General features: G+C 33.3%; 2 protein-coding genes across 3 annotated transcripts; one reads left to right on the top strand and one right to left on the bottom strand.

Annotated features, from left to right (window-relative positions):
- Positions 1 to 1,423: 1,423 nt before the first annotated feature.
- On the bottom strand, positions 1,424 to 13,852 carry LOC100500422 (uncharacterized). The gene is made up of 16 exons (NM_001250894.3): positions 13,504 to 13,852; positions 12,765 to 12,855; positions 12,582 to 12,676; positions 11,672 to 11,775; positions 10,018 to 10,079; positions 9,875 to 9,949; positions 8,195 to 8,346; positions 7,348 to 7,423; positions 7,171 to 7,260; positions 6,966 to 7,043; positions 4,887 to 5,031; positions 4,153 to 4,633; positions 3,494 to 3,778; positions 3,286 to 3,414; positions 2,925 to 3,143; positions 1,424 to 2,634 (listed from the first exon to the last, which is right to left on the bottom strand). The coding sequence occupies exons 1-16, from the start codon at positions 13,636 to 13,638 to the stop codon at positions 1,837 to 1,839; spliced, it is 3,015 nt and encodes a 1,004-aa protein (NP_001237823.2). The 5' UTR covers positions 13,639 to 13,852; the 3' UTR covers positions 1,424 to 1,836.
- Positions 13,853 to 17,237: 3,385 nt separating this feature from the next.
- LOC100798439 (class 2 transcription repressor NC2 beta 3) lies at positions 17,238 to 22,189 on the top strand. Of its 2 annotated transcripts, none has more exons than NM_001363967.1 (6): positions 17,238 to 17,398; positions 17,507 to 17,569; positions 18,786 to 18,875; positions 19,858 to 19,952; positions 20,864 to 20,932; positions 21,706 to 22,189. In NM_001363967.1, exons 2-6 carry the CDS (start codon positions 17,515 to 17,517, stop codon positions 21,874 to 21,876), a joined length of 480 nt encoding a protein of 159 aa, NP_001350896.1. In that variant the 5' UTR covers positions 17,238 to 17,398; positions 17,507 to 17,514; the 3' UTR covers positions 21,877 to 22,189. The 2 variants fall into 2 exon arrangements, with proteins under 2 accessions (NP_001350896.1, NP_001350895.1); NM_001363966.1 differs by having other exon boundaries at positions 21,703 to 22,189.
- Positions 22,190 to 22,266: the final 77 nt, after the last annotated feature.

Genomic DNA, 22,266 nt, shown 5'->3' with positions numbered 1-22,266 from the left:
ATGTTTGTCGGCGGCGTCATTTCATGATATTCATGGAGCACGGAATTATACATAGTTTTGAAAATTACGTTATACTACTTGATAACAATATATGCCCAGTTTTCTTTTCACGTTCCCCACAAAGCTTTCAACATTTTCTAAAAGTTCAGAACGTAATTTTCATAAATGAAATTTATGCATGGCTTCAAAAAAAAAAAAAAAGTGTCGGTGTCATAAGTGTATCTGCATCACCGAAGCTTAAACGGTTGCTTCCTATTAAGCACCTTATCCTCGTATGATCCAACTGTTGGAGCGAGACAAAGGGGGGTCTTATTAAGCACATGATACATATAGTTATATAAGTTACCTTGTGATCATTTGTGGAACCAAAAAGTACCAAAAAAAAGGTTTATATAATAAAAATATAGAAATGTGAGGTTAACTATGAGACCATTTAATTTTTGAAGTAGTTGAATCGGAGAAAGAGATACCTAAATTATAGATTATATAAATAAACTATGTATAATAATAAAACTCATTTAAAACGTGTAAAAAAAATTGATGAGCTACTAAATTGGAGATGGCAAACATGTAAAAAACATAGTTATGTCTGAGGTGAGTCAAAAAAAAAAAATCTTAGCCGACATCAGTTAAAAAATAGTTCTGGTCAATGTTAGTTAAAAAAACCTAATCAATATCACCATAAAAAACCTTAGTCAATGTTAGCAAAAAAAAAAAAAAATTAGTTAACATTGACCAACAAAATCCTAACCGACATCGACCAAAAAAACACTACATGATGTCGACTGAAAAATATAAAAAAAAAAAAAAACCTTAGTTAGCATCAATCAAAAATCCTAATCAATGTTGGCTAAAAATAACTCTAACCAATGTTGACAAAAAAATCTTATCCAATGTCAATCAAAAAAATCATAATCGACATGAATAAAAAAAAAACTCTAATCAATGTTAACCAAAAATTCCTAATCATTGTTGACAAAAATATCTTAATCAAGGTGAGCCAAAATAAATTAGTCAATGTTAACTAAAAAATAACTCTAGTTGATGTTAGTTGAAAAATAACTCTAATTGATATAAGGCTAAAAACATCACTGATTGTGATTGATTGAAAAAAAATCTTGTCAAACTTATCAATATTTATATTTTTGAATTATTAAATATTTTGAAAAAAAAATTATTAAATATTTCAAAATTAAATAGAATTTATTTACTATAAAGTTTAATATTGGAATTTCATTTATTTAAAATATAAAGCTGAAATTTTGCATATGAAAAAAAATTAAATTATCCTATCCAAATAAAAAAAAATTGAAATTTAAGAAATTTGAATTGATTTATCCAAATAAAATATTTAAAAAATAAAAAAAATTAAAATCAAGGCACAATTCAAATTTCAGACATTTTAAATTCCTGCAACACAAAGTTAGAGAAAAGAAAACATGTTTTTTTTTTTTTAACATTAAAAAGTTATAAAATGCATCACAGTAAACCTTGGGACTGAGCACTATACCTCAACTTCCTAATTAGTTTTTCTTTTCTTTTTTTCACAAAGGGCTCCCTAATATTTAGTCTAGATAATCAGGTACCAATTCCATTTCTTTACAGCCAAGAAAGGATAAGCTGGGGGGATTGAATTAAGCAGCATTACTTCAAACCAGTGAAGAAAGCAACCTATGCAAGAGGCTTGAGTTTCAATCGGAGCAAATGAAATCCATAGGGAGCACCTCAGTATCACAAACCCAAAACTTAGTAACATCTTTTAATACAAGTATACAACAGCGATCCCCCAACATAATTCCAAAATGTTCTTGAAAACAAAGGAAACAAGTCTCTCGCTCATTCCCTCCGCCTTTTCTCTTTTCTGGAATGTGAACTGTCTTTCTCATTGCTATAACGAGAGGATCTATTTGGAGATTCATGCTTTCTGTGCTTGTGACGTTTTGAGTGTTTTTCACTCCTGCTTTTTTCTCGGGAAGAACCTTTCCTTCTCCCTTTTGACCTTGAACTGTGTCTATCTCTTCTGTCATCATCACTGGATGAATGACTTCCTGCATCATGCCTCTTATGCCGTTGATGTCTGGACCGTTTTCGGCTCCTTTCCTCTTCTAATGAAGAACTGCTGCTATAATCCCGGCCACGTGTTACAGGGGTTTTATCTTTCCTAGACTCATCATATTTTTCCCTATTAGATCGTTTTTGGCTCCTTTCTTCTTCTGAACTGCTGTCATTGTCTTGGCTGGTGGTTCCCTTGGTTTTGTTATTACCGCTCTCAAGCATATTTCCATCAATGGTGTCACCTTTTGATGGTTCACAATCATGAGCAATGTGCTGCTGATCATATGGCAAATCATGATTTAAGGACATCACACTGTTGTTTTCACTCTTTAGGATGTCGGTTCTTGCATCTTCATTAACAATGTCTTTCTGATGTGCAACATTCCTGGACTTTTGCGTAGGGTAAGGCATATCAGGAGGAACCTCAATTCCTAGTTCCTTGCCCAATGATTCAAGAAAATCACCAGCAATCAAACGGCTCAATGCTGTATTAGCTACTTCAGCTTTCTTTTCTTGATTCTCTACTCTCCTATTGCTAGGGTCTTCCCCTTCATCATCTGAATCATCGGAGAAAATAGCCTTGCAATACATGAATGTGGTATAAGTTGCCATGTGCAACATCATATAAAATATGCATGTAATCAATGAGCATAAGAATTCGTTAAATAGATTTCTATGCCTAGGATACATGCTTAGGACATGAGTCAAATTGTATTGTCATCAAAATCTACCCCCAAGATTTTATGGTCACAGACAAAATAGGCAATAAAAAACATGTATAAAATATGTTTTGTAAAGGACAAAATGGTTTTGCATGAAAGATAATCATAAGTAGAATGGTTCTGAAAGGGTTAGAAATTGGGTGTTACCTTGTATAGGTCAACTGGCCTTTCAATATTTTCGACTTCCACATCCTCTTCAGTTTCATTTTCAGTAATACTTTTGGTTATGTCTTTATTAGTAGGTTGTTGCAAAGATGAGATGTCTTTCTTTGAAGTAACAGGCCCGTCCACTTTGGTACCTTTGACTGAATCTGATGTAAAAATCAAGGTATCCATCTTACTCCTAATCCGTGGAGCAGGTGGCGGCTGCAAAAAGCAATGTCTAAGCTTGAAACATTCTTTGACAATTTGGAACATAATTTAAATACTGATAAAAAGTGAAAAATGTTTGGACTACAAAATCAATATAAGAATATAACTACAAAATGTAACGGACTACTTGAAGTACCTTCCCCATATATGGATCAATAAGATCAAAGCGTTTGCACAGAAGAGGAGAAGGGCGCCATTGAAACTCTTCCCTCTTAGGGTACATTTTCTTCTTCAAAATATCTTCAGCTAGCAGGTCTTTCTTTGGCTGTTAGCACAGGACACACCAAATAAAATTAGCCAAAGCTATTGGGAAAGAAACAAAAGGAACATTGCCTTAGCCATACCTTTACTTCACCAGAAGTAAACTGCATAACACCACCTGGGATAAAATCCATGGAAGATGGAATTAAAGGCTTGCTTCCCCTGCCTTGTCGTCCCTTTTCTATTGCCTCAGCTGCAGCCTCAAAACTTAGTCTCTCTTGAGCACGAGCAGCTTCTGACATATCACTAGCTAAACTAGAACTAGCAGAGCGTAATCCCCCTTTATATTTCTCCTTAAGAAACTGCTCAAATCTTTCTTGCTTTGTAGGATCATCTTTGAAAGGCTTTTCCACATTCACTAACTCACTCTGGCTCAAATATAAGGAAACAAAGATGAGTAAAGATCCAAATTTTTTTTGGGTATTTACAGTCTGGGCAGAGGTCTCTACAAAAGGGGGAGGATAAAACCACATTTTAAATTCTTTTAGGATTTGTACAGAAACCAGTATAACCCCAAGCCTAATGGTATGGGCACTGACCATTGTGCCCAGAGTCTGGCAATCAAAGGTTCAGCTATACCCTTATCATTAAGATTCCACGGAACGGAATCTAAGAATCGTGTCAAGGGAATTATCTGAGTTGAAGGCACAATCTGGTTGGCCAACCAAACTACTAGAAGCAATACAGAAATATTTCTAATTATCTAATTAAGACTTTAATGCAGAAAGATTATGCTACTTACAAGTGATGCAGACTCAGTAAATGTATCAGTAAGATTAAATTGGAGATGAATATCTGTAGAAGAAACAGATGAGGATAGATCTTGGGAACTTTTTTCTAGAGGTTTTTCCCCTAGGATCTGGCCTCGACTCTCAGCTGTTAGCCTCTGCACACTGGGAGGCATTTTTCCATCCAATTGCCGACTAGTCTTGTGTTTCTGTTGTGCCTCCCACAATTTCCTTGCATAATATTCATGGCCAGTTCCTCCAGAAAGAAAATTAAACAATGGATTTGATTGATTCTTTTCTCTTGATAAATCCTCATATAATTTACCACATTTAGCTACCAGATTTGCAACCCCCTCAATTAATAGTTTTAAATTCCCATCCCCAGGAGGAGGAACATCTGGTGGAGTAACTTCACAGCTCTTGCGGTTAATGTTGAGAGGTCCAGAAAATTCATGGTGGGGCACAAAATCCTTGGGAATCAGAGGAGCCTCGAATCTGAAAATCAGTTTATACAATATGGTTTAATGTGCAATCATATAAATACAAAATAGGCAAAGGAATTAAAGAGATAAGCATATATAGAATTCAAAACCCAAAAACTGTTAAAATATTATTATGGTATTAGATCCCTAGGCCCTAGAATTACTATTAACACAAACCATGTGAAACAATAAAAGTTATAATATAGAATTTTAAAAATAAAAAACCATATCAGTTTAATAGTTTGACAATAAACTGCTTCTGTAACCTTTCCATTTTAAAGTCAGAATTGGATGCAACTCTAAAACCACGCAGATCACCCTGGTCCTTCTGCTCTTTCGTTCTCTGGTTTTCTAATCTCAACGTTGAAGGTTCTTCAACTTCTTGAACATAAGCATCTTCAAATTCATAACCTTAAAAAACAAAACAAAGAAAAAGCATTATGCCTATTTTTCTCATTTTTATAGGAGAACATTTACAGTCTCAAGCTTACTTCAAAGAAATTGTTCTCTTGTTAAAAAAAAATTAAAGCATATAAACATCTATATGAGAAAAACATGAAAACTGAAAGTGGGTCCTCAGAAGGAAGCACTAATTCTAGTATTCTACAGACAAAAGCATCACTAAGAGCCCAAACAAGCAAAGTCAGGTATGAGAAGTTAATACAATATGACTTTATTAGTTGTTCGGTGCAAGTACTATATTGCATGAGCTTCTTATCCATTAAACCCCTCTTATAATACATTATACTAATGAATAACTTATTCAGGCCTTCAGATCGAGATTAGGCTTGAGTTTATTTTTGATGCATAGGCTCATGTAGAAGTTCTCCATTTCAACCCAAAAAACACCCGAATACCCCCTAGACATAGTTTTTTTAATCACACTATTTGTTATGATTTGGCAAGCCAACAATTTGAATGATGTGATGAATCGGAAATATCTTTGAAATCATGCAGCACATGCATGAATCGATGTGATTTAGTATCATCAATAAAAATCATGCAACTCAATGATTCAATTTTCCCCCCTTTATGCTTTCATTTCACTAATTATCAGCAAAGAAATTGAAAAGTCAAACAAGCTGTTAAATGAAAAAAAAAAAACTAAATGATCACTACTAAATGCATCCTATGATTATTTCATTACATTGTTTTTATTCTTCTAAGGGGATTCAACACTCACTCTTTGCACCCTATGTGGTTGTTCCATAACTCCATTTACATTCTTCTAAATTCTGATACAGAGGCTTCACATAGTCACTTGCTCACTCTATATGCATCTTATTTGGTTAACATTGCTCTGTTTTCATTCTTTTGAAACAAAGGCTTCATTTAACAACATCATGTGGCTTTACGTTAAAGAAAGGGAACAAACCTGTTACTTGACGAGAACATTGTATCATTCTTGACAATAGATTACACATCAAATGTAACTATCATTTAATGTTCACAAACAATGTGGTTTAGTGCACTTAAGATGAACTGCCATTTGGTAGGAACACAAAGAATTATGACTCATGAGTTCCCTTGGTTGTATGCCATGGGCATTTTATTTATTAGCTTCTATATAAATTGATAGCAGGATTCACTTACGACTTATGATTTTGTTTTATGGAACTTATGGTTAATGTTGTTTTAGGTAACTTTTGTGTCTCTGAATCTTGTGATTTGATAAATTTATGACTCATGATTCAATAATTAGCTTGGTGAATGATAAGCATGCTCCCAACACCTTTGTAACTTCCCCTTTCACCCCAATAAGCTTATCTTCAACAGATTTGCCACCATGCACAGCTTGACAGCTTACCCAAATTTTTCCCACAGTTCAAGCTTATCTTCTCATTCTCGTCCAACACTAGCTATTCTCAATACAATCAATTGTGTGAATCAAAAGTCACAGGAGGTTGTTCTGGGTTTCTTAGTTATCTCTATTGCTTTCATCACCATTGTAAGGAGCTCTGCTCTATTTCATCACTGTTTCCAGTCTTTGATTATCTCTGCTGTTTATACTAAAAGAGGAAATATGCTGTTATTACTGTTTCATCAAGGTATTTGACACTTCCTATCCTATCCTATTGTTTGTTCCTATCTTTTTAATATATTTATGTAAAAAGTAATAATTTTTATCCTACCTAGTGCTATAGAGTGCTTCACCAAACATAGTAGTATCTTGTACAATATTGAATATTATACTTATTATAATGTCACGCAAAATACCTCTTAGTATTAGGGCCATAAAACAATTATTAGGTTTTAGCCTGTCAGGCCTCATCCAATCACACTTACCAAACAGGTCCCAAGTTAAACCTTATTCACTCCTAACATGAAAGAGTAGAACTACTAACCAGTGGCATAGACATCCTCATCCTCCACATCAAGCTCCTCAAGAGCTCCAATACCAAAACCAGGGGCAGCCTTTCCTGCTGATGAAAGGACGCTAAGAGTTAAATCAACTTGGAACAATATATTTTTGTGACCATGAATTACATAAACCAGAAAGTGGCAAATAAGATAATGGATTATCATATACTCATTTTTTAAGTATCTTACATTTCAAACCAAAAAGACTGTCTCTGGTGGAGAAGTTTTTGCTATAGCCAGGTCCTCCCCCCTTGCTGGCTAAGCGTGATCTTTTTTTCTCTGTAAAAACGGAGAAAATGGAATTAAATATGAATTTCTAGCACCCACATCAGAAGGTTCCACATATTGATCAAGAAAAAGGCATACCTCTAAACTCAGGAGCATGCTTATAAGGATCAAAACCTAATCCATGCAGGTCTTGCTTTGGGTTGAGTACGTAAACCTGAAGAAAAGATGTATATAAGACATGCCTGTTATCAATACAAATGTACTTACAAGCAGCTAAAATAAGAGAAATGCTAAATTGAATCAAAATAATTAAAACATCTGTTTGTTGAGGAATGAGAGAGATATTCAGCACAAAATCCACCATTGGATTGGAAGTTTGTATAATGCATATCATGCTCATAACATTCACAGCAATTCAAGTTTGTTTTCTACTCCATTATCTTAAAATTAACACCAATTTAGTTTTCAAATATATTGAAATATCAACCATCTGATCACATATTTATTCTTGCTTGAGTTTTCCAAAATTTGGCAAGCAAAATCTACATGATAGTTTCTTATCATTTAAAGGGAAGGCCTAATAGGCTAATAGAAGTCATTTTCTGTAGGCAATATTGAGTGGTCTAAATGTCAACTGACACCCCTCCCCCCTTTCTCTCGCAATTGGCACCAATTTAAAGCAAGGAAAAGCACTTTTACTAAAACACATGTTGAAACTCAAATATACAATTATTTATTATATGCAAAAATACCTCACCTTTCTCTAAGGAATCATTTTAATCATTTATCAGAATTTAGTCCGAGGACTAAACAACTAAACAAATGTTTGGGTGTGCTTCTTTCTGGATGGGTCAAAATCACATCACACATCATCACAAACCCGAAGAATCATATTGGAAAGGAAAGAAGCAATCAGCCAAACTCAGAAGATATTTATTATGAAATTTACTACATTTATATACGATTGGTAACAGAAACTTCTCACCGGTGTGCTCTTAGAAAACTGAGCATCGCCATTCACAGGCTCCTCAGGAAAAATTTCAACATCACCCTCAATGGGCTCAGACCCAGTAATCTTCAATTTTGGATCATCAGAAGAAAATGCTAAGAAAGCTCTACGGGCCTGTCTTCTAGCATCTACACAGACAGTACAATTACATGAATTGAAAAAGATTTTATATTAGATTAATATATTTTCTGGATAATGAAAAAATAATACAAAAAATTAAATAGCTAGGATAATCTTTACCAAAAAAAATGGGCAAAGCCTGACTGAGGATTACATGAGTAATTTAGGAGGAAAAAGATGAAAGACCAAGAAAAAGAACAATAAAAAACAAAAAGATGAATGTGGAACTCTTGAACATCATAATCCAGCTAGCAACTCTAAAAACTCAACCAAAAAGCCCATACCACAAAACAAGGTAATACCTGGCCTATTTCCCAACTATAAAAGGGAAATCACTACTACCAGGCAGAGAGGAAGGTTATAGTAAGAACAGTAAGATGTATAGTAAAAGAATAAAATATAAATTAAAAGAGCATCAATGCAAACTACATTCCCATCCTATAGAAATCAGTGCATGTAATTATTTGGATTAGATCAATTTGCCTTTAGAAAAGATTTCCGTAAAAAAAAGACAAACATCCAAATAGGAAAAGAAAGAAAAAGGACATAATTGCAATTTTGGTCCCCTTTAATTCCCGATCCGCGTCCCCCCATTTTTTTTCCACGATTTTAATCCCCAGATTTAGAACATTTGCAATTTTGGTTCAATCCTTAACTTTGCATTAGTTGACCGTCTAATTTAAGGGTTGATTAATGATGAGTCAGTCTAGTGATGTGGAAATTAAAATAACTAAAAAATGATTTACTTAATTAAAAGGTAAAAAATAAAAGAAATAAATGTATGCAAAATTAAGGAATGTTCAAAAATTGCAGATTTTCTAAAATATGGAGACTAAAATTGCAGAAAACAATAAGGGGACCAAAATCGAGAATTAGGAACTAAAGGGGGACCAAAATTGCAATTTAGAAAGGAGAAAAAAAAAGATGAAAACCATAAAACAATCATAAACTCATTATAATTTTCTCCTAAATTACTTTTTTTATAGTGCTGAAAGCAATTGTAGCATATACATAACAATCTAAATCACAAATACCTATTGAATCTCAAGAGAATCATAAATATATTAAAATCAATATCGAATGCAATTAATGAATGAGGGAGAGGAACAAAAAGGAATCTTGATCCAAGTCCAGCAACACATGGATCTGAAACTAATGTGATCATGTGATTATATCAAGAAAAAGGAAGAACAGCAACCTGATTTCTACAATCCAATTGATAATTAAAAAGGGGTAAAACTTAAGGGGTTGTTTGGTTTGAGAAAACATTTTGTTTTCACTTTGTTTCCTGTTTTCTGAAGTTTATAAAGGGAAAAAAACAAAAAATAGAAAATTATTTTCACTGTTTCCTATACAAACTTCTAAAAAAAGAAAATAAAGTGAAAACAGAAAATAAAAACAAAGCGCTTTCTCAAACCAAACAGCCCCTAAGAACCTTTCCTTACAATCCAACTCATATTTGATGAATTTGTTTCAGAAAGTATAAAATGGAAAGCGAGGAAATAACTAAATACTAATGGTAAAAGAAAGCCATACCATACAGTGCCTCAGAATGTGAATCCTTGATTGAGCGACCACGACTCCATCCCATCTTCATGAGCAGTTTTACCCCTAAAAAACATTAAGGGGGTAAGAAATAAAGTATTTTTAAAGAAGATGCTAAGTTAAGTGGAACAGACCAACAGACTCAGTGGCTGGAACAACTATTTCATCAGGAGCAGGTCCAGGAATTATGGATGGCCTACAATGAAAAAGAAAAACACAAACAAGCACAGAAGTCCCCCATCAGAAAGATTACAAAAGTAAAAACAAAAATAAAAGGGGAAACTATGGAGAATAAAGAAAAAGTGGTTGCATTTTGCTTTCAGGACAAAATGCTACAATTCACGTGAATAAGATTGATAATTAGTAATTACCCAAAAGATTAGAATGATAGCTTATTAAACATCCATGTTCTGTAACATATTCGGATATAAAAATGGAGAATAGTGACACACAGAGAGAGTATTTTCATTAAAGGAAAGAAAATCAGACTATTTCAAGGAATAAGGACAAATACATTGAAATTTCAAGCTTCTAAATTCTTTGAACTCAAAAGATAACAGTGCATCACATTTCAAGGGATCAGAAGTTCAAACAATATACTCTCACCATCACCATTCACCACCACAAAGGGAAAAGAATTTAAAAAGTGAAGCTTTTGTTTACTATTTCCGGAACCATGAAAAACTATAGGTAAACTTAACAACCATTTGGATTAAAAGTTAAAAAGCATATACACAGATAACTAGCATGCCTTATCCTCTATTTCTCCTTGTCACTGAAGACGAAAATGGGCAGCCCAGTGCATGAGACTCACTCCCACCTAGTGGGGTCTAAGGAGGATAAATGCACATAGCCTTAGCCCTGCAGGCAAGGAATTTGTTTCTAGGATTTAAATCAGTGACATCCAGGTCACAACCAAGGTTCACCCGCTCTTTGATTAAATGATATTGAAACTAAAATGTCAATAGTTTCTCTATAAACATGATTTACAAGAGAACTTTATGGTGTTATTTGATCAAGTAGCCGTCTCCACCTAGGGAGAAAGGGTTTGGTGATGGTCGTTGACTTGTTGCTATGGTTGTGTTGTTGACTAAAGATGGAATGGGAATAAAAGGCCTCACCCTTTGCTCACTAACCAAGACTAAATAATGGTTAAAGCACTAGCTGAGGTGATGCCAGAGACTAAACATGTACATGGCACTTCATACAAAAACGAGATCAAACACGGTAACTTGATGAAAAGACAAAGCCATTTTTTTATTGACTTTACAATGAAATTATTCAATTTTTGTTAGATGAATCAGTCCATTTTAAAAATATATATATAATAAAAAGAGAGCATACCCATTAACAAAAGAGGGATTACACGCACACAGAGTAAAGAAATCAATACAGCAAAGCTCTCCAATCCCTTGAATATTTATAAAAGAAATTTCCCCAGAAAATTCACCATGGATCAACCATCAAGAGATACTGAAAAGTACTCCATTTTTCACACAATTTTTGTAATACAAGAGAATCAACTGGCACAAAAAAAAATAAAAAATAGAGTGCATAGTGATAGTTTGGCTGTAAAACCTCATATTATAATGTAAACACTAAAGCTCCAGAGAAGCAAAAGCGTTTTAAAATCCACTCTTGTTTTGTATGATATTACTATGGATAAAGAACTTTTTTTCTTTAAAAAAATTAAAAAAAAAGCAGCACAAATAGTTTTCCTCCCTATAGAAGTTAATTGATATATGCACACCATAGGACCATAATAACAATTAGAGAAATAAAATGCACCTCTGTTTCTGTTCCTTCTCAGCTTGTTTGCGAGCAATTTCAGCAGCTGTGAAACCAAATGTGTCAAACTGTGAAGTTGTCCCCAAAAAACAACCTTCCAATTCCTATGATACATGTAAAGGGTGTGTTAGAACACAAAAAAACTTAATCTACTAACAAAAACTGAACCCCCAGTCACCAATTGAGTAAGTAACCTACCTATTTGACTTCATCCACATCATTGAAATGTCGTAGTTGGGTTAATGGTTTAACCATTTTTTACAGCATAGTTTTAGTTGAGATTCCTTCAGACAAGCAAAGAAGAGTATATCCCTATTCTAGAAGCATCATAATGTTTAATGATAAATACATAGTCCTCTCATAAGATTTTTAAATATTACAAAGGTCACCCACTCTGCCCCCATTGCAACTAAAATTACAAGAGCTTCCTTGCTTAAATTCTAAAAGAACACACTTCCCTTTATTATGAAAAATTTAAAAAATTTATGTATTCTTCAAAGGATATGTTTCTAAGTTTTTCCATTTTAAGTGGGTACTTGTAATATTTCAAAATCTCAAGGTGATATATGGATGTATGTATGCTGCTCTAATATTAATAAAGTTTCACACCAAAAGATATTGAAAACAGCATACAATGTAGAAGCATGTAAAAAGGTACCAATAAAATTGATCATAAATGAATAAAAAAATATATTATGTTTAATAAAGGACAACTAATCAATATTTACAGAAACATCCAGCAATAAATTATTCTAGTGTAAAAAGCTGGATCAGCCTGGTATCACACCTCTAATATCTACATCTATACTGCCTTAGAAGTGAACTTATAATCGGAGGACTTTGAAACATATACATATAAATACGTTGAAAATCATTATAACACAAACTTGTACTGTATTATTCAACATACAGTTTTCTCATCTTCATCAAGAAAATTCAGTATGTTCTGCTCTTTAAATTCAGCCCTGCTCTTCCTTGATGATTTAAATGACTGAGGTGCCCACCCTGCACAATATTCATAAAGTTAACATCAGTACCCTTAAAAAATTCAAATTTATAACAGGATTGTTATGATTTCCTCATGAACTTATACCTTCCTTTGAGCCCACTGTATTATAGTAACCCGCAGAATAACCTCCTGTAAATGCTCCATGGAATCTTCTCCGCCCTTCCTCATCTCTAACCTGAAGATGATGAAATGAAAATTGTAGTGAAGCTAGACTAGGATCCGGCAGCATTAGTTAAGTCATTCCAAAATATTCTCTTTTTTTAAATGGTCCTCGAGAATGAATTTAAACATTAAGACCGATAACCAACTTTTATTACCAACCTCAAATACCACATCACTTCACAACTACTGAAGCAATCAACTACATTTCCTTGAATAGGGTTCAAACACAACAGAAGTTGAAATGTTAGTTCAGAATATAAATGCACCATACAACCAAAACAGCCTCACAAAATAACTACTACAGTGTACAAAAAGAAGGCAATAACAACTAACAGGGATCACTTCAACGTTCAAACTAATATTCCAATAGCTTCTAGTCAATAATTTTTTTAACCGAGTAAATATTTTTTGGTCTTTAACCGAATATCTCTGGGAACATAGCTGTTAGCAACAAAATTGAACTCCTCAACGAATCTAGCGCTAGAATTCAGAAACTCAACCCGATCCTTGATACAAACACAACCAGCTTCAAATTTTCAATTTCACAGTGAGAAACAAAACCAAAACCCTCAGTATTTTGCAGTGTGCACTCACAACCAATCCCAATCAATTAACGCTGGCATAACATAACAGAATTTCTGTGGAAAGAGTAAATGCTTACCTCTTGCTTCCAAGCAGGGAGAGCTCGGAGCTGACCTGAGGACTCAGCAATGGCCTTCTTCTTGCGACTGATTGAATCGTCCTCACGCTCTATCGGCGTTCCGTAGAAAACAAAATCGTCTTCATCTGACTCCATTTATCTCAGTGATTCATGAAATCGTAAGATTGTTATTGCCCAATCCAATTCCAAACGTATTTATTTGATATTAAATAGCAAAAAAAAAAAAATAGGGTTTTTCAGAAGCTTGGCTTGGGTGTGCGAAATCCATTGAAATGCATAGCGAGAATAAGCATGGTACGCAAGGGTCTTCACGGGTCGGGTTGGAACGGTTTTGATTAAATCCGTTATCTTATCTGAATAAACTTTTGCAGGTTATATTGTGTCGGATTTGTATAATTTTATTGAAAAATATAAACAAAATTAAGAGAGATAAAATAAAGAGTAAGAAGGTTATTTACTCATTAAACTCTAAAATAAAATAAAAACAACTTAAAAAACAAAAAAAAAATCATGAATAATTTAATTTAATAAATTAAAGACTATGGTAGCTAAAAATAAATGTGTTTTGTAATTAATAATTAATTTTTATATAATAATAAATTTAATTATGTTATGGGTTTGGTTGGATTCAAAAATAAAAAATAAAAAAAATAGAATTCGCTATCTAACTGGTAAAGTGAACAGATTGAGTCGGGTTTGATGAAAGACCTCAAAGTTACCAATTTCAAATTGGACTTTCTTTTCTCTCTTTATGTATTCAAAATCCTCTTTAGTTGTAAGGTTCTTATAATACCTTATAAATGCTAAAAGCTTCAAACCTTGGGTTGTACAAGCTTGGGAATAAGTTTTTCGGTACAAGCCAAATCTAACAGATAATTGTAACTTTGTTGAAATTTAGTGAAAACTTAATGAGTTGTAAATATGTGAACATAGTTCAAATGGTAGAGATAAAATAACATAAAATCTTTGTGTTTATATCATTTTTTCTTCATCTACTTAACTGACGTTTGATTTGTGATTTTCTTTTTATACATCAAAGCCTTGTTTTTGTTGGAAAAAAAAAACTTTTTGTTTGATCATGTTTGTGTAGAGTCTATTTTCTAAAAACATATCATTAAACGCAAACTCATTGGAAAAATCTTGCAAAAAAATTATAAATCATAATTTAGTTTCTTTCTTTTGATTTTTTTCCTTTACAACTTTAGCCGCTTTGCTAAATTTATAATCTAAAATACACTTGCAATTGAACTTGAGGCTTCCTTTTGGCCACTGTATGTTGTAAACGCTTCCTATATGTTATAGACATACTCCAATGAAGTGAATTTACTCCAGTTACAAACACTAGTCTTGCAATTATAAACATTACAATTTTTACTCTCATTTATTGTGAATTTGAACATTTTCTATAGAATTGGGTTTGATGGATTGTGAATTTGTGATTGTAAAAACAAAAAAGCAAGGCATTCATATTGTTGAGTTAAAAGGGGATGGTTTTCCAGACACATGCTAAATCTAAAGCTGGCCACAATAATTAAAATGTGACATATTCAAAGTTGCATAAAAACTAAATCAAATATTGAGATTCATATTGTTGAGTTGGGAGAAAATGGTTTTTCAAACTCATGTTAAATTTAGGGTTGTCCAAGAGAATCAAACTAAATTGAACCATGACATATCCAAAGGTACATGGAAACAAGATAACCAATGGAAAATAGAAACTAAACTGGGTATTAAGAGTCTCCCTCAACAAATAGACACCATTATTAGACAACATATTTATTATTTAGGTCCATGTGAAGAAGAATGACACATGTGATATATTTCTCCATAGAGATCAAAACAAATATACCAAATTAAGTTAATAGGAGAATATCTTCCAACCAAAGTCAATTGGGAATGTTTTGCTAAAATTTGTAACTATACAAGATATCGACACACAACTAGTCACCCAAGGTAACTCCAACAAACACTCATAAACAAGCAACTATGTTATGCAAATAAACAAGATATCCAAAGGTGCATAGGAACTAAATCAAGTATTGAGTGTCCAATTCAATGGTCTTAATATGGAAACATATTCACATCAATTTTGCAAACGGAACCGTTACATGGAACTAGCTATAAAAGAGAACAACTACTAACCACAAGTTAACACAAAGGATAACGAATTGTGTCCCTAAACCAAGTAATTTAGGTTCAAATTTTGGCATTGAGTATGGAATAAACCATGTTGGATGGGAAATACACCTTATATGTACTCACAATCCTGACAGAGATTGGACATTGCTTTCAATGATGAATACTCTGTACCAATATCATAGTCAGAGAAAAAAAAAAGAACAAATACTATCAATATTGTATTGGACTTTTAATTAAAAAATACCAACACATGATCTATCATAAAAGCATATTAGAATAACAAATATAATATTAGTGCAATCCAATTAAAATATGTTGAAAATAGATGAATGTCAAATTTTATATTTTTTGGTTATGATTCATACTCATTCATGGAAAACTATCAATCAATTTCTCAATTCTTTTCTAGGAGATATAAATACCAGTGCAATCCAATTAAATATGCTACAAAAAAAGGAATAAATCTACTGAGCATGACAGAGAAAGGAGCGGGAGTCTGAGTGTGCATTATGTCACAAATTTATTGAAATAACATAAATTTAGGTTTGAGCCATAAACAATCATAAATTTACACAAATTAATATTGAAAAAACATAATTTTGGTGACAAAGAATGTGACTATTGAGGGTTTCTATCATGTTTTTTTTAGAAGTAATGATATTCATATTTGTAAAATCCCTAATTGTGGACAACTTACACATTACGACACTTTACACAAAAACACCGCATTCAACATTATTGTCTGTTAATACCCTCCATCAATCATAACCCATATGTAAGTAGTTATTTTCTACATCTCGAAAATCAACTCTGGTAGTTTTTAGGATCAATGACTGTCCCACAGACTAACATGAAACTTTTTAGTGTATTTTGTCTACACTTGCATATTTTTTGGAAAACTTTTGAGAAGGCCACATATTTCATCATAATTGCCACAAGTTAAACACATTTAAATATAAAATTCTTCGGTGATGAATTACAAAAGAGTAGGTGCATATTGTTTTTACAAGTAATATCAATTAATTCATTTAAATCATCGTTGACTATAAAATCTCGTGCTTGTACAAATTATGAATCTCAGTCATCTTGGTGTAATTTCCTTGAAATGTTATAATATTCCTTGTCATTAAAGAAATGATGCAAAAGGTGATTATTTCCATATTATTTATTTATATTAGTCATTTTATTCTCTATAAGTAAAACATTTTAAAAAGTAATGATTCTAAAATACTATATTTTTTATTATTAACAATTTTAGAATTATATATATATACATCTAAATCTAATCTAAATTATATATAAATGCAAATATATTTACAATAATAATATTTTTGAAAACAAAGTATAAACAAAATATATATGAAGCGAAATATTTGTACAAATCAAAATAGTATAATATATATAATAGAAATATATATACATATATACTAATATATAGAATTCTCTTTCTCTCCCAAAAAAATACTAATATATAAAAAATTGACTGATAGCCTACTAATAAAATTTCGTAAACCAAGGAAATATCAGCCCGACGCGCAGGAGGAGAGCGCGTGGGAGAAGGTAACTGGTAAACGCGCTTAGAGCAGTGTGGGTTGCCCTAATCGGATGCGAACGAGAACTGGTTCTCTTATCCTGTGAAACCGTCATCATAAATTCATATATCATCAGCCTCAGCCATGTCTTATTCGCTCTTGCACCTCCTCTTCCTTCAGCAACTACGATCTTCGATAGTGATTTATCAGATTCTTCCTTTGCGGTAACCGATCAGTTCGCTTTTCCCTCTCCCTTTCAGATCTGCATTTTTTTTCTTCTCCCGATTCATCTATGTATTTGTGCCCTAATTCTTTGCTTCGTTCGATTTCAGGTCGAATCATGGAGCCCATGGACATCGTTGGTAAATCAAAGGAAGACGCTTCGCTTCCTAAAGGTTTTCCCCTCCGCTCTCCTCTATGCGTGAATTTGATTGAAAAGTTAGTGTGTAGTTATTATATTCATATCGAGGTTCTCTGGAATCAGTTTGTTATTTGCACAGGTGAATTTTGTTTTTCTGGAGATTGCTGAAAAAAATAACATAAATTGTCTGAAATACGTCTAGGTTTTTGTGACATCGTAGGGCTAATTTCTCGTAATGCATTTTTTTTCTTTGGAAATGCTGAATACGAGTTTTTAGCAAGCTAAGTGACTTGATATAACCGTTTTTAAACTGCATTCCGAGTGAGATCATAATCAATTTCAGAAACTATGTTTCTGATTGATATACATTGGCAATTCAGCATTGCATATCATATATAGCAAAACATAGATGTGTTGAGTAGCTTAGGCGCTTTCCCTTCCATGTGGTTTTCCAATGGTAATTAGTTATTCATGAACTTCATTTATATGGAATGTGAAAAGTTTATTGTGCTGTAAAAAAGAAGAATTGCCCTTCAGTAAGAAGGATTTCTGAGCATGTCAAATTAGGTATTTTATTATTTAGATTTTGCATGACGAAGATACATGGATGGATTGGAAGAAAAGTTAACTTCCAATGAAATCTGAGCATGTTGAATTGACTCAATCTGTTTAGATATTTTGTGCTGTTTATCATTTCTTATTAAAAAAGGCCTTGCCCTTTTTTGTAAGTCCTGATTTGATAGCTAGCAACTGTACTGTAGTTTCATGAAGTTTGTACTATTTGCTGATGAAGTTTGGTTTTGCAATTATAATTAGTTAATATTTCTTGCATGCGCTTTTCTTGTTATCAAATTTTAAAGCTTTTAAGTGAATTGTGGTCTTATCAAAACGATCACTTTTTAACATTAAGAGGAGTGCTAGCGGCATTCTCTCTGGAGAGAGAAACATTAATTGAGAAACAAAACCTACCAAAATTAATGATTTTCAATAAATTCTAACCAGCCACAGAGAAAATATCCAAAAGAGAGTGTTAGAGAAAGTGTCGCTAGCACTCTTCCAATGTTAATCATCAGAAGACCAGTTACTTTTTTTTGAATAGGTTTAATTGACAAAATGCTCCTAATTAATAATCAATAGTGATGTTTGGTTACTTTAATTTTTATTATACTTGATAGTCAATTTCAATGTTTTCTCTTTCTTGGCAATGCATTGCTGTTCTATTGCTTACTGAGTCTCTGATTTTTTGGCAGCAACAATGACAAAAATTATTAAAGAGATGTTACCCCCAGATGTACGTGTTGCAAGAGATGCCCAAGATCTATTGATTGAGTGTTGTGTAGGTCAGAATTTTGTTTCCATTATATTGTATTTGATTTGTTGACTTGATTCTTTTAGTTCAAGCTATATTTAGGGTCTAAATTCAAGTGTGCATCTTAGTTGCACAAAATTGATGATTTTGCTATTGCTATTTTTCTGATGTCTGTTAAGTTTAACTGCCAAGCTTTTGGCATGGATTATAAGCAGAACTGTCAATTACACACTATAGTGGCACTATACCGATGTGCTGCGGCTATGTCCCCCCACCCCAATTGAAGCCCATCCGTTGAAGCTTTTGCCCTTGGGATGGTGTGAATTGAAGCCCATTCACGGCTATTTGTGGCATCAGCGGGCACAACTTTGATTAATGATTGAAAACGCCTGTGTACCCCCACAATACTGCATTGTATAAGGTTTATTTTGGGGGCTATTTTGGTTATTTTGCTTCCCTTAATTTTAGGTTTGAAATCGAACTCTATTTTAAAATAATCTCACTTGATTAATGGCTCATGGTTCTATGTAATTAGTAGGATCGAGTTTCTACTCCAATCTAAGGTTTGTGTCCTTGTGTCTTTGAAACATGACCATTATTCTTTGACACCATATCTGGCCGTTTCTGATGTTTTCCGGCACCTTCCTGGTGTTTCTGGCCTTTCTCTGGCACTATCTCTGATGTTCTGCCCATTCATTTTGTTGCAGTAAAAGTCTCACACACAGTTCTTTCTTGATTTGATCTATGTTTGGTGTTACCTAACCCTAACATATTGTATGAGCTGTGAATTACTAGAATCTATATTCTAATAATATCATTAGTAATAAGCACTTTTGAACTTGCTGTCTAATTGTTTGCTTGTGTATCTATGTTATAGATTAGACATGCAAAACATGTATTTCATTTCTTATATTGTCTGAAAATTTGGGCTTAGATCCCAATTAGTGTTTCCTGCTTCATATTCTTGACTTTTCTTAATGATTAAGATGTTGATGGTTGATTTGTCATTGTAGAGTTTATAAACCTTGTCTCGTCAGAATCCAATGAAGTCTGTAATAGAGAGGATAAACGGACAATTGCACCTGAGCATGTATTGAAGGCTCTACAGGTATTTGTCCATCCTTTGTATCTCTAAAGCTCTGCATGTGGATATTGCCCACTTTGTATCTGAGTGTTCATAGAAACTAATGACACCATGCATTATTTTTGGTGGTGTTATGTTTGGTTGTGAAATATTTCATCTGGCAAAGGTTTCTTAATGATGCTGTTTAAGGAAGTTGAGTTGAAAGGATTCAAGATTAATTATTAATATTAACAATTTTTTATTTTATCTCTTTACGGAAATTTCTGTGCAAGCATTTATGTCTTCATGGTCAAAATTGCCATAATAATACAAATCATTGCACTCTTATCTATAATGAAACTGAGCACGTGTTGCTAACACCTGAAATTGAAATACTTAGTGCCTGATTAGGCTGTCCTTTGTTGATTACAGATTTATTAATTGATCTCACTAAATGTTGTTTCCACTTACCAGACAATAAAAATTTGATGCTCAATACTCTTAAGATATTACCTTATGAATAATTTTATATCCTGCTAATACTTCGCAATAAAAAGAGTTAGATGAAAAAGTAAATGCATTTACTATCTTAGAAACATAAAAAAGCATGCTTTCTTCATCTAGTAAGTTGGAGGATGTTGTAATTATTTCTAGCTTACCCTGAAGCCAAAGTAGTTGTTGGACTTTCCCTTACAAAAAAGTCTATTATGGTTTTCTGCAGAATTTTGATAATAGATCATAGCAATATGCATGCTTTCTACTATATATTCTACATTTATATTTTAGCCATTAGGAGTGCCTTAATTAAAAAGAAAAATATCATTTCTATTAGAATGAATTATTTCAATTCTATTGTTAGAAGTGTTCCAAACTCTGCATAGGTTCATTGGATGTTTTTAAACATACCACATACCTGTTTTTTATTTTGTTTATTGATTTGCACCTTTCATCCCCAGGTTCTAGGATTTGGTGAGTACATTGAAGAAGTTTATGCAGCATATGAACAGCACAAACTGGAGACCATGGTAATTATTAATATTAATGCCTCATATGCATGTTGAATACTTGAGTTGTACAATACAACTTTACATATTCGCTCTCTTCTATCCCTTGGCCCACCATCTTAATTTCATTATTGGGGGTGAACACTTGAAAAATAATAGTGTGAAAGTGGAGTGCTCCCTCAGATGAACCGTGTTTGGTTGTTTATCTGACCATCTTGAACAATATTTGGGAAGCTGAATTTCTGGTTTTCAAACTGGGGTCAGATGAAAGATTGACTGTCTTGGGGGAGCACCTGCAGGACTCGTTGATGACTTGATGGTCCTCTAAAGAAGTCCCCAAACTAATCATGGGCTGGAAAGATCTTAATGGGCTGGTAATCTGACTTACCTTTCCACTTCTTTCCTCTCCATTGGGTGTTTCCAACATCCTGTTGAGAGCATAGCCTGTGTTGCGGTTGGCTGTTAAAATTGAAATTATCTATGAATCATTAGTAGTTTTTATTGTCCTATGCCTGTAGATATTTTAGGTATTCCATCAAACTCAAAAGTAAATAATTGGGTGTTCTAAGGTTGTGGCATAAGAATGTTGATCCTTCCAGGTTCAATTGAGTTCATGAATGATCTGGATTTCACTACATCAATACCCTCAGGCTATTAAGAGTCTGGAGGGACTGTATCGCTGATCAGTTAATTTGGAAAGTGAAATTTGAGCAAGTTAATTACTTTTGTATATGGATTTACTTTGGAAAAGAGAAAAACTATTTTCTGATTATTTTTTTTTTGTCTTCCAGCAGGACTCTTTAAGAGGGGGTGGTGGTGGTGGTAAATGGAACAATGGAGCTGAGATGACTGAGGAAGAAGCATTAGCAGAGCAGCAAAGGATGTTTGCAGAGGCACGTGCTAGGATGAATGGTGGAGCCATTGCTTCTAAGCAGCCAGATGCTGACCAAAGTTTAGATAGCTAACTTTAGGATCTTTATTGAAGCATAGGCAAGCACCACCCTGACTCCTCCTGTCTGTGCTTTCAATTAGCTCGATTGTGTACAAAAACCGTTCACTAGTCTGCCGGCCTATGTGGATGTGCTCATTTGTATTCTATCGATGAATCCATATTTGTAAGTCAATGTAATTAGTGAGAGATCATGAAAACCCTTTCGTTTAGCATTTACTTGTAATTATTTAATTTACTTTTTGTATCTTCTACATACTAACAACTCCTAGCTTGATTCTGACAGTAGCTATATGTTAGATTGTAACAAATTATTAAATATGTAGAAGCAATGGTGTTCTGTTTATTTGTTTACCTTTGATGAATACCGGGAATCTTGAAACTGAGGCATATCAGTTCAACCTTG

The sequence above is a fragment of the Glycine max genome, chromosome 17 (assembly GCF_000004515.6).
Source record: "Glycine max cultivar Williams 82 chromosome 17, Glycine_max_v4.0, whole genome shotgun sequence".
Lineage (NCBI taxonomy): Eukaryota > Viridiplantae > Streptophyta > Magnoliopsida > Fabales > Fabaceae > Glycine > Glycine max.
The sequence above is the reverse complement of the archived record's forward strand: the minus strand, read 5'-3'. Positions and strand labels throughout refer to the sequence as shown.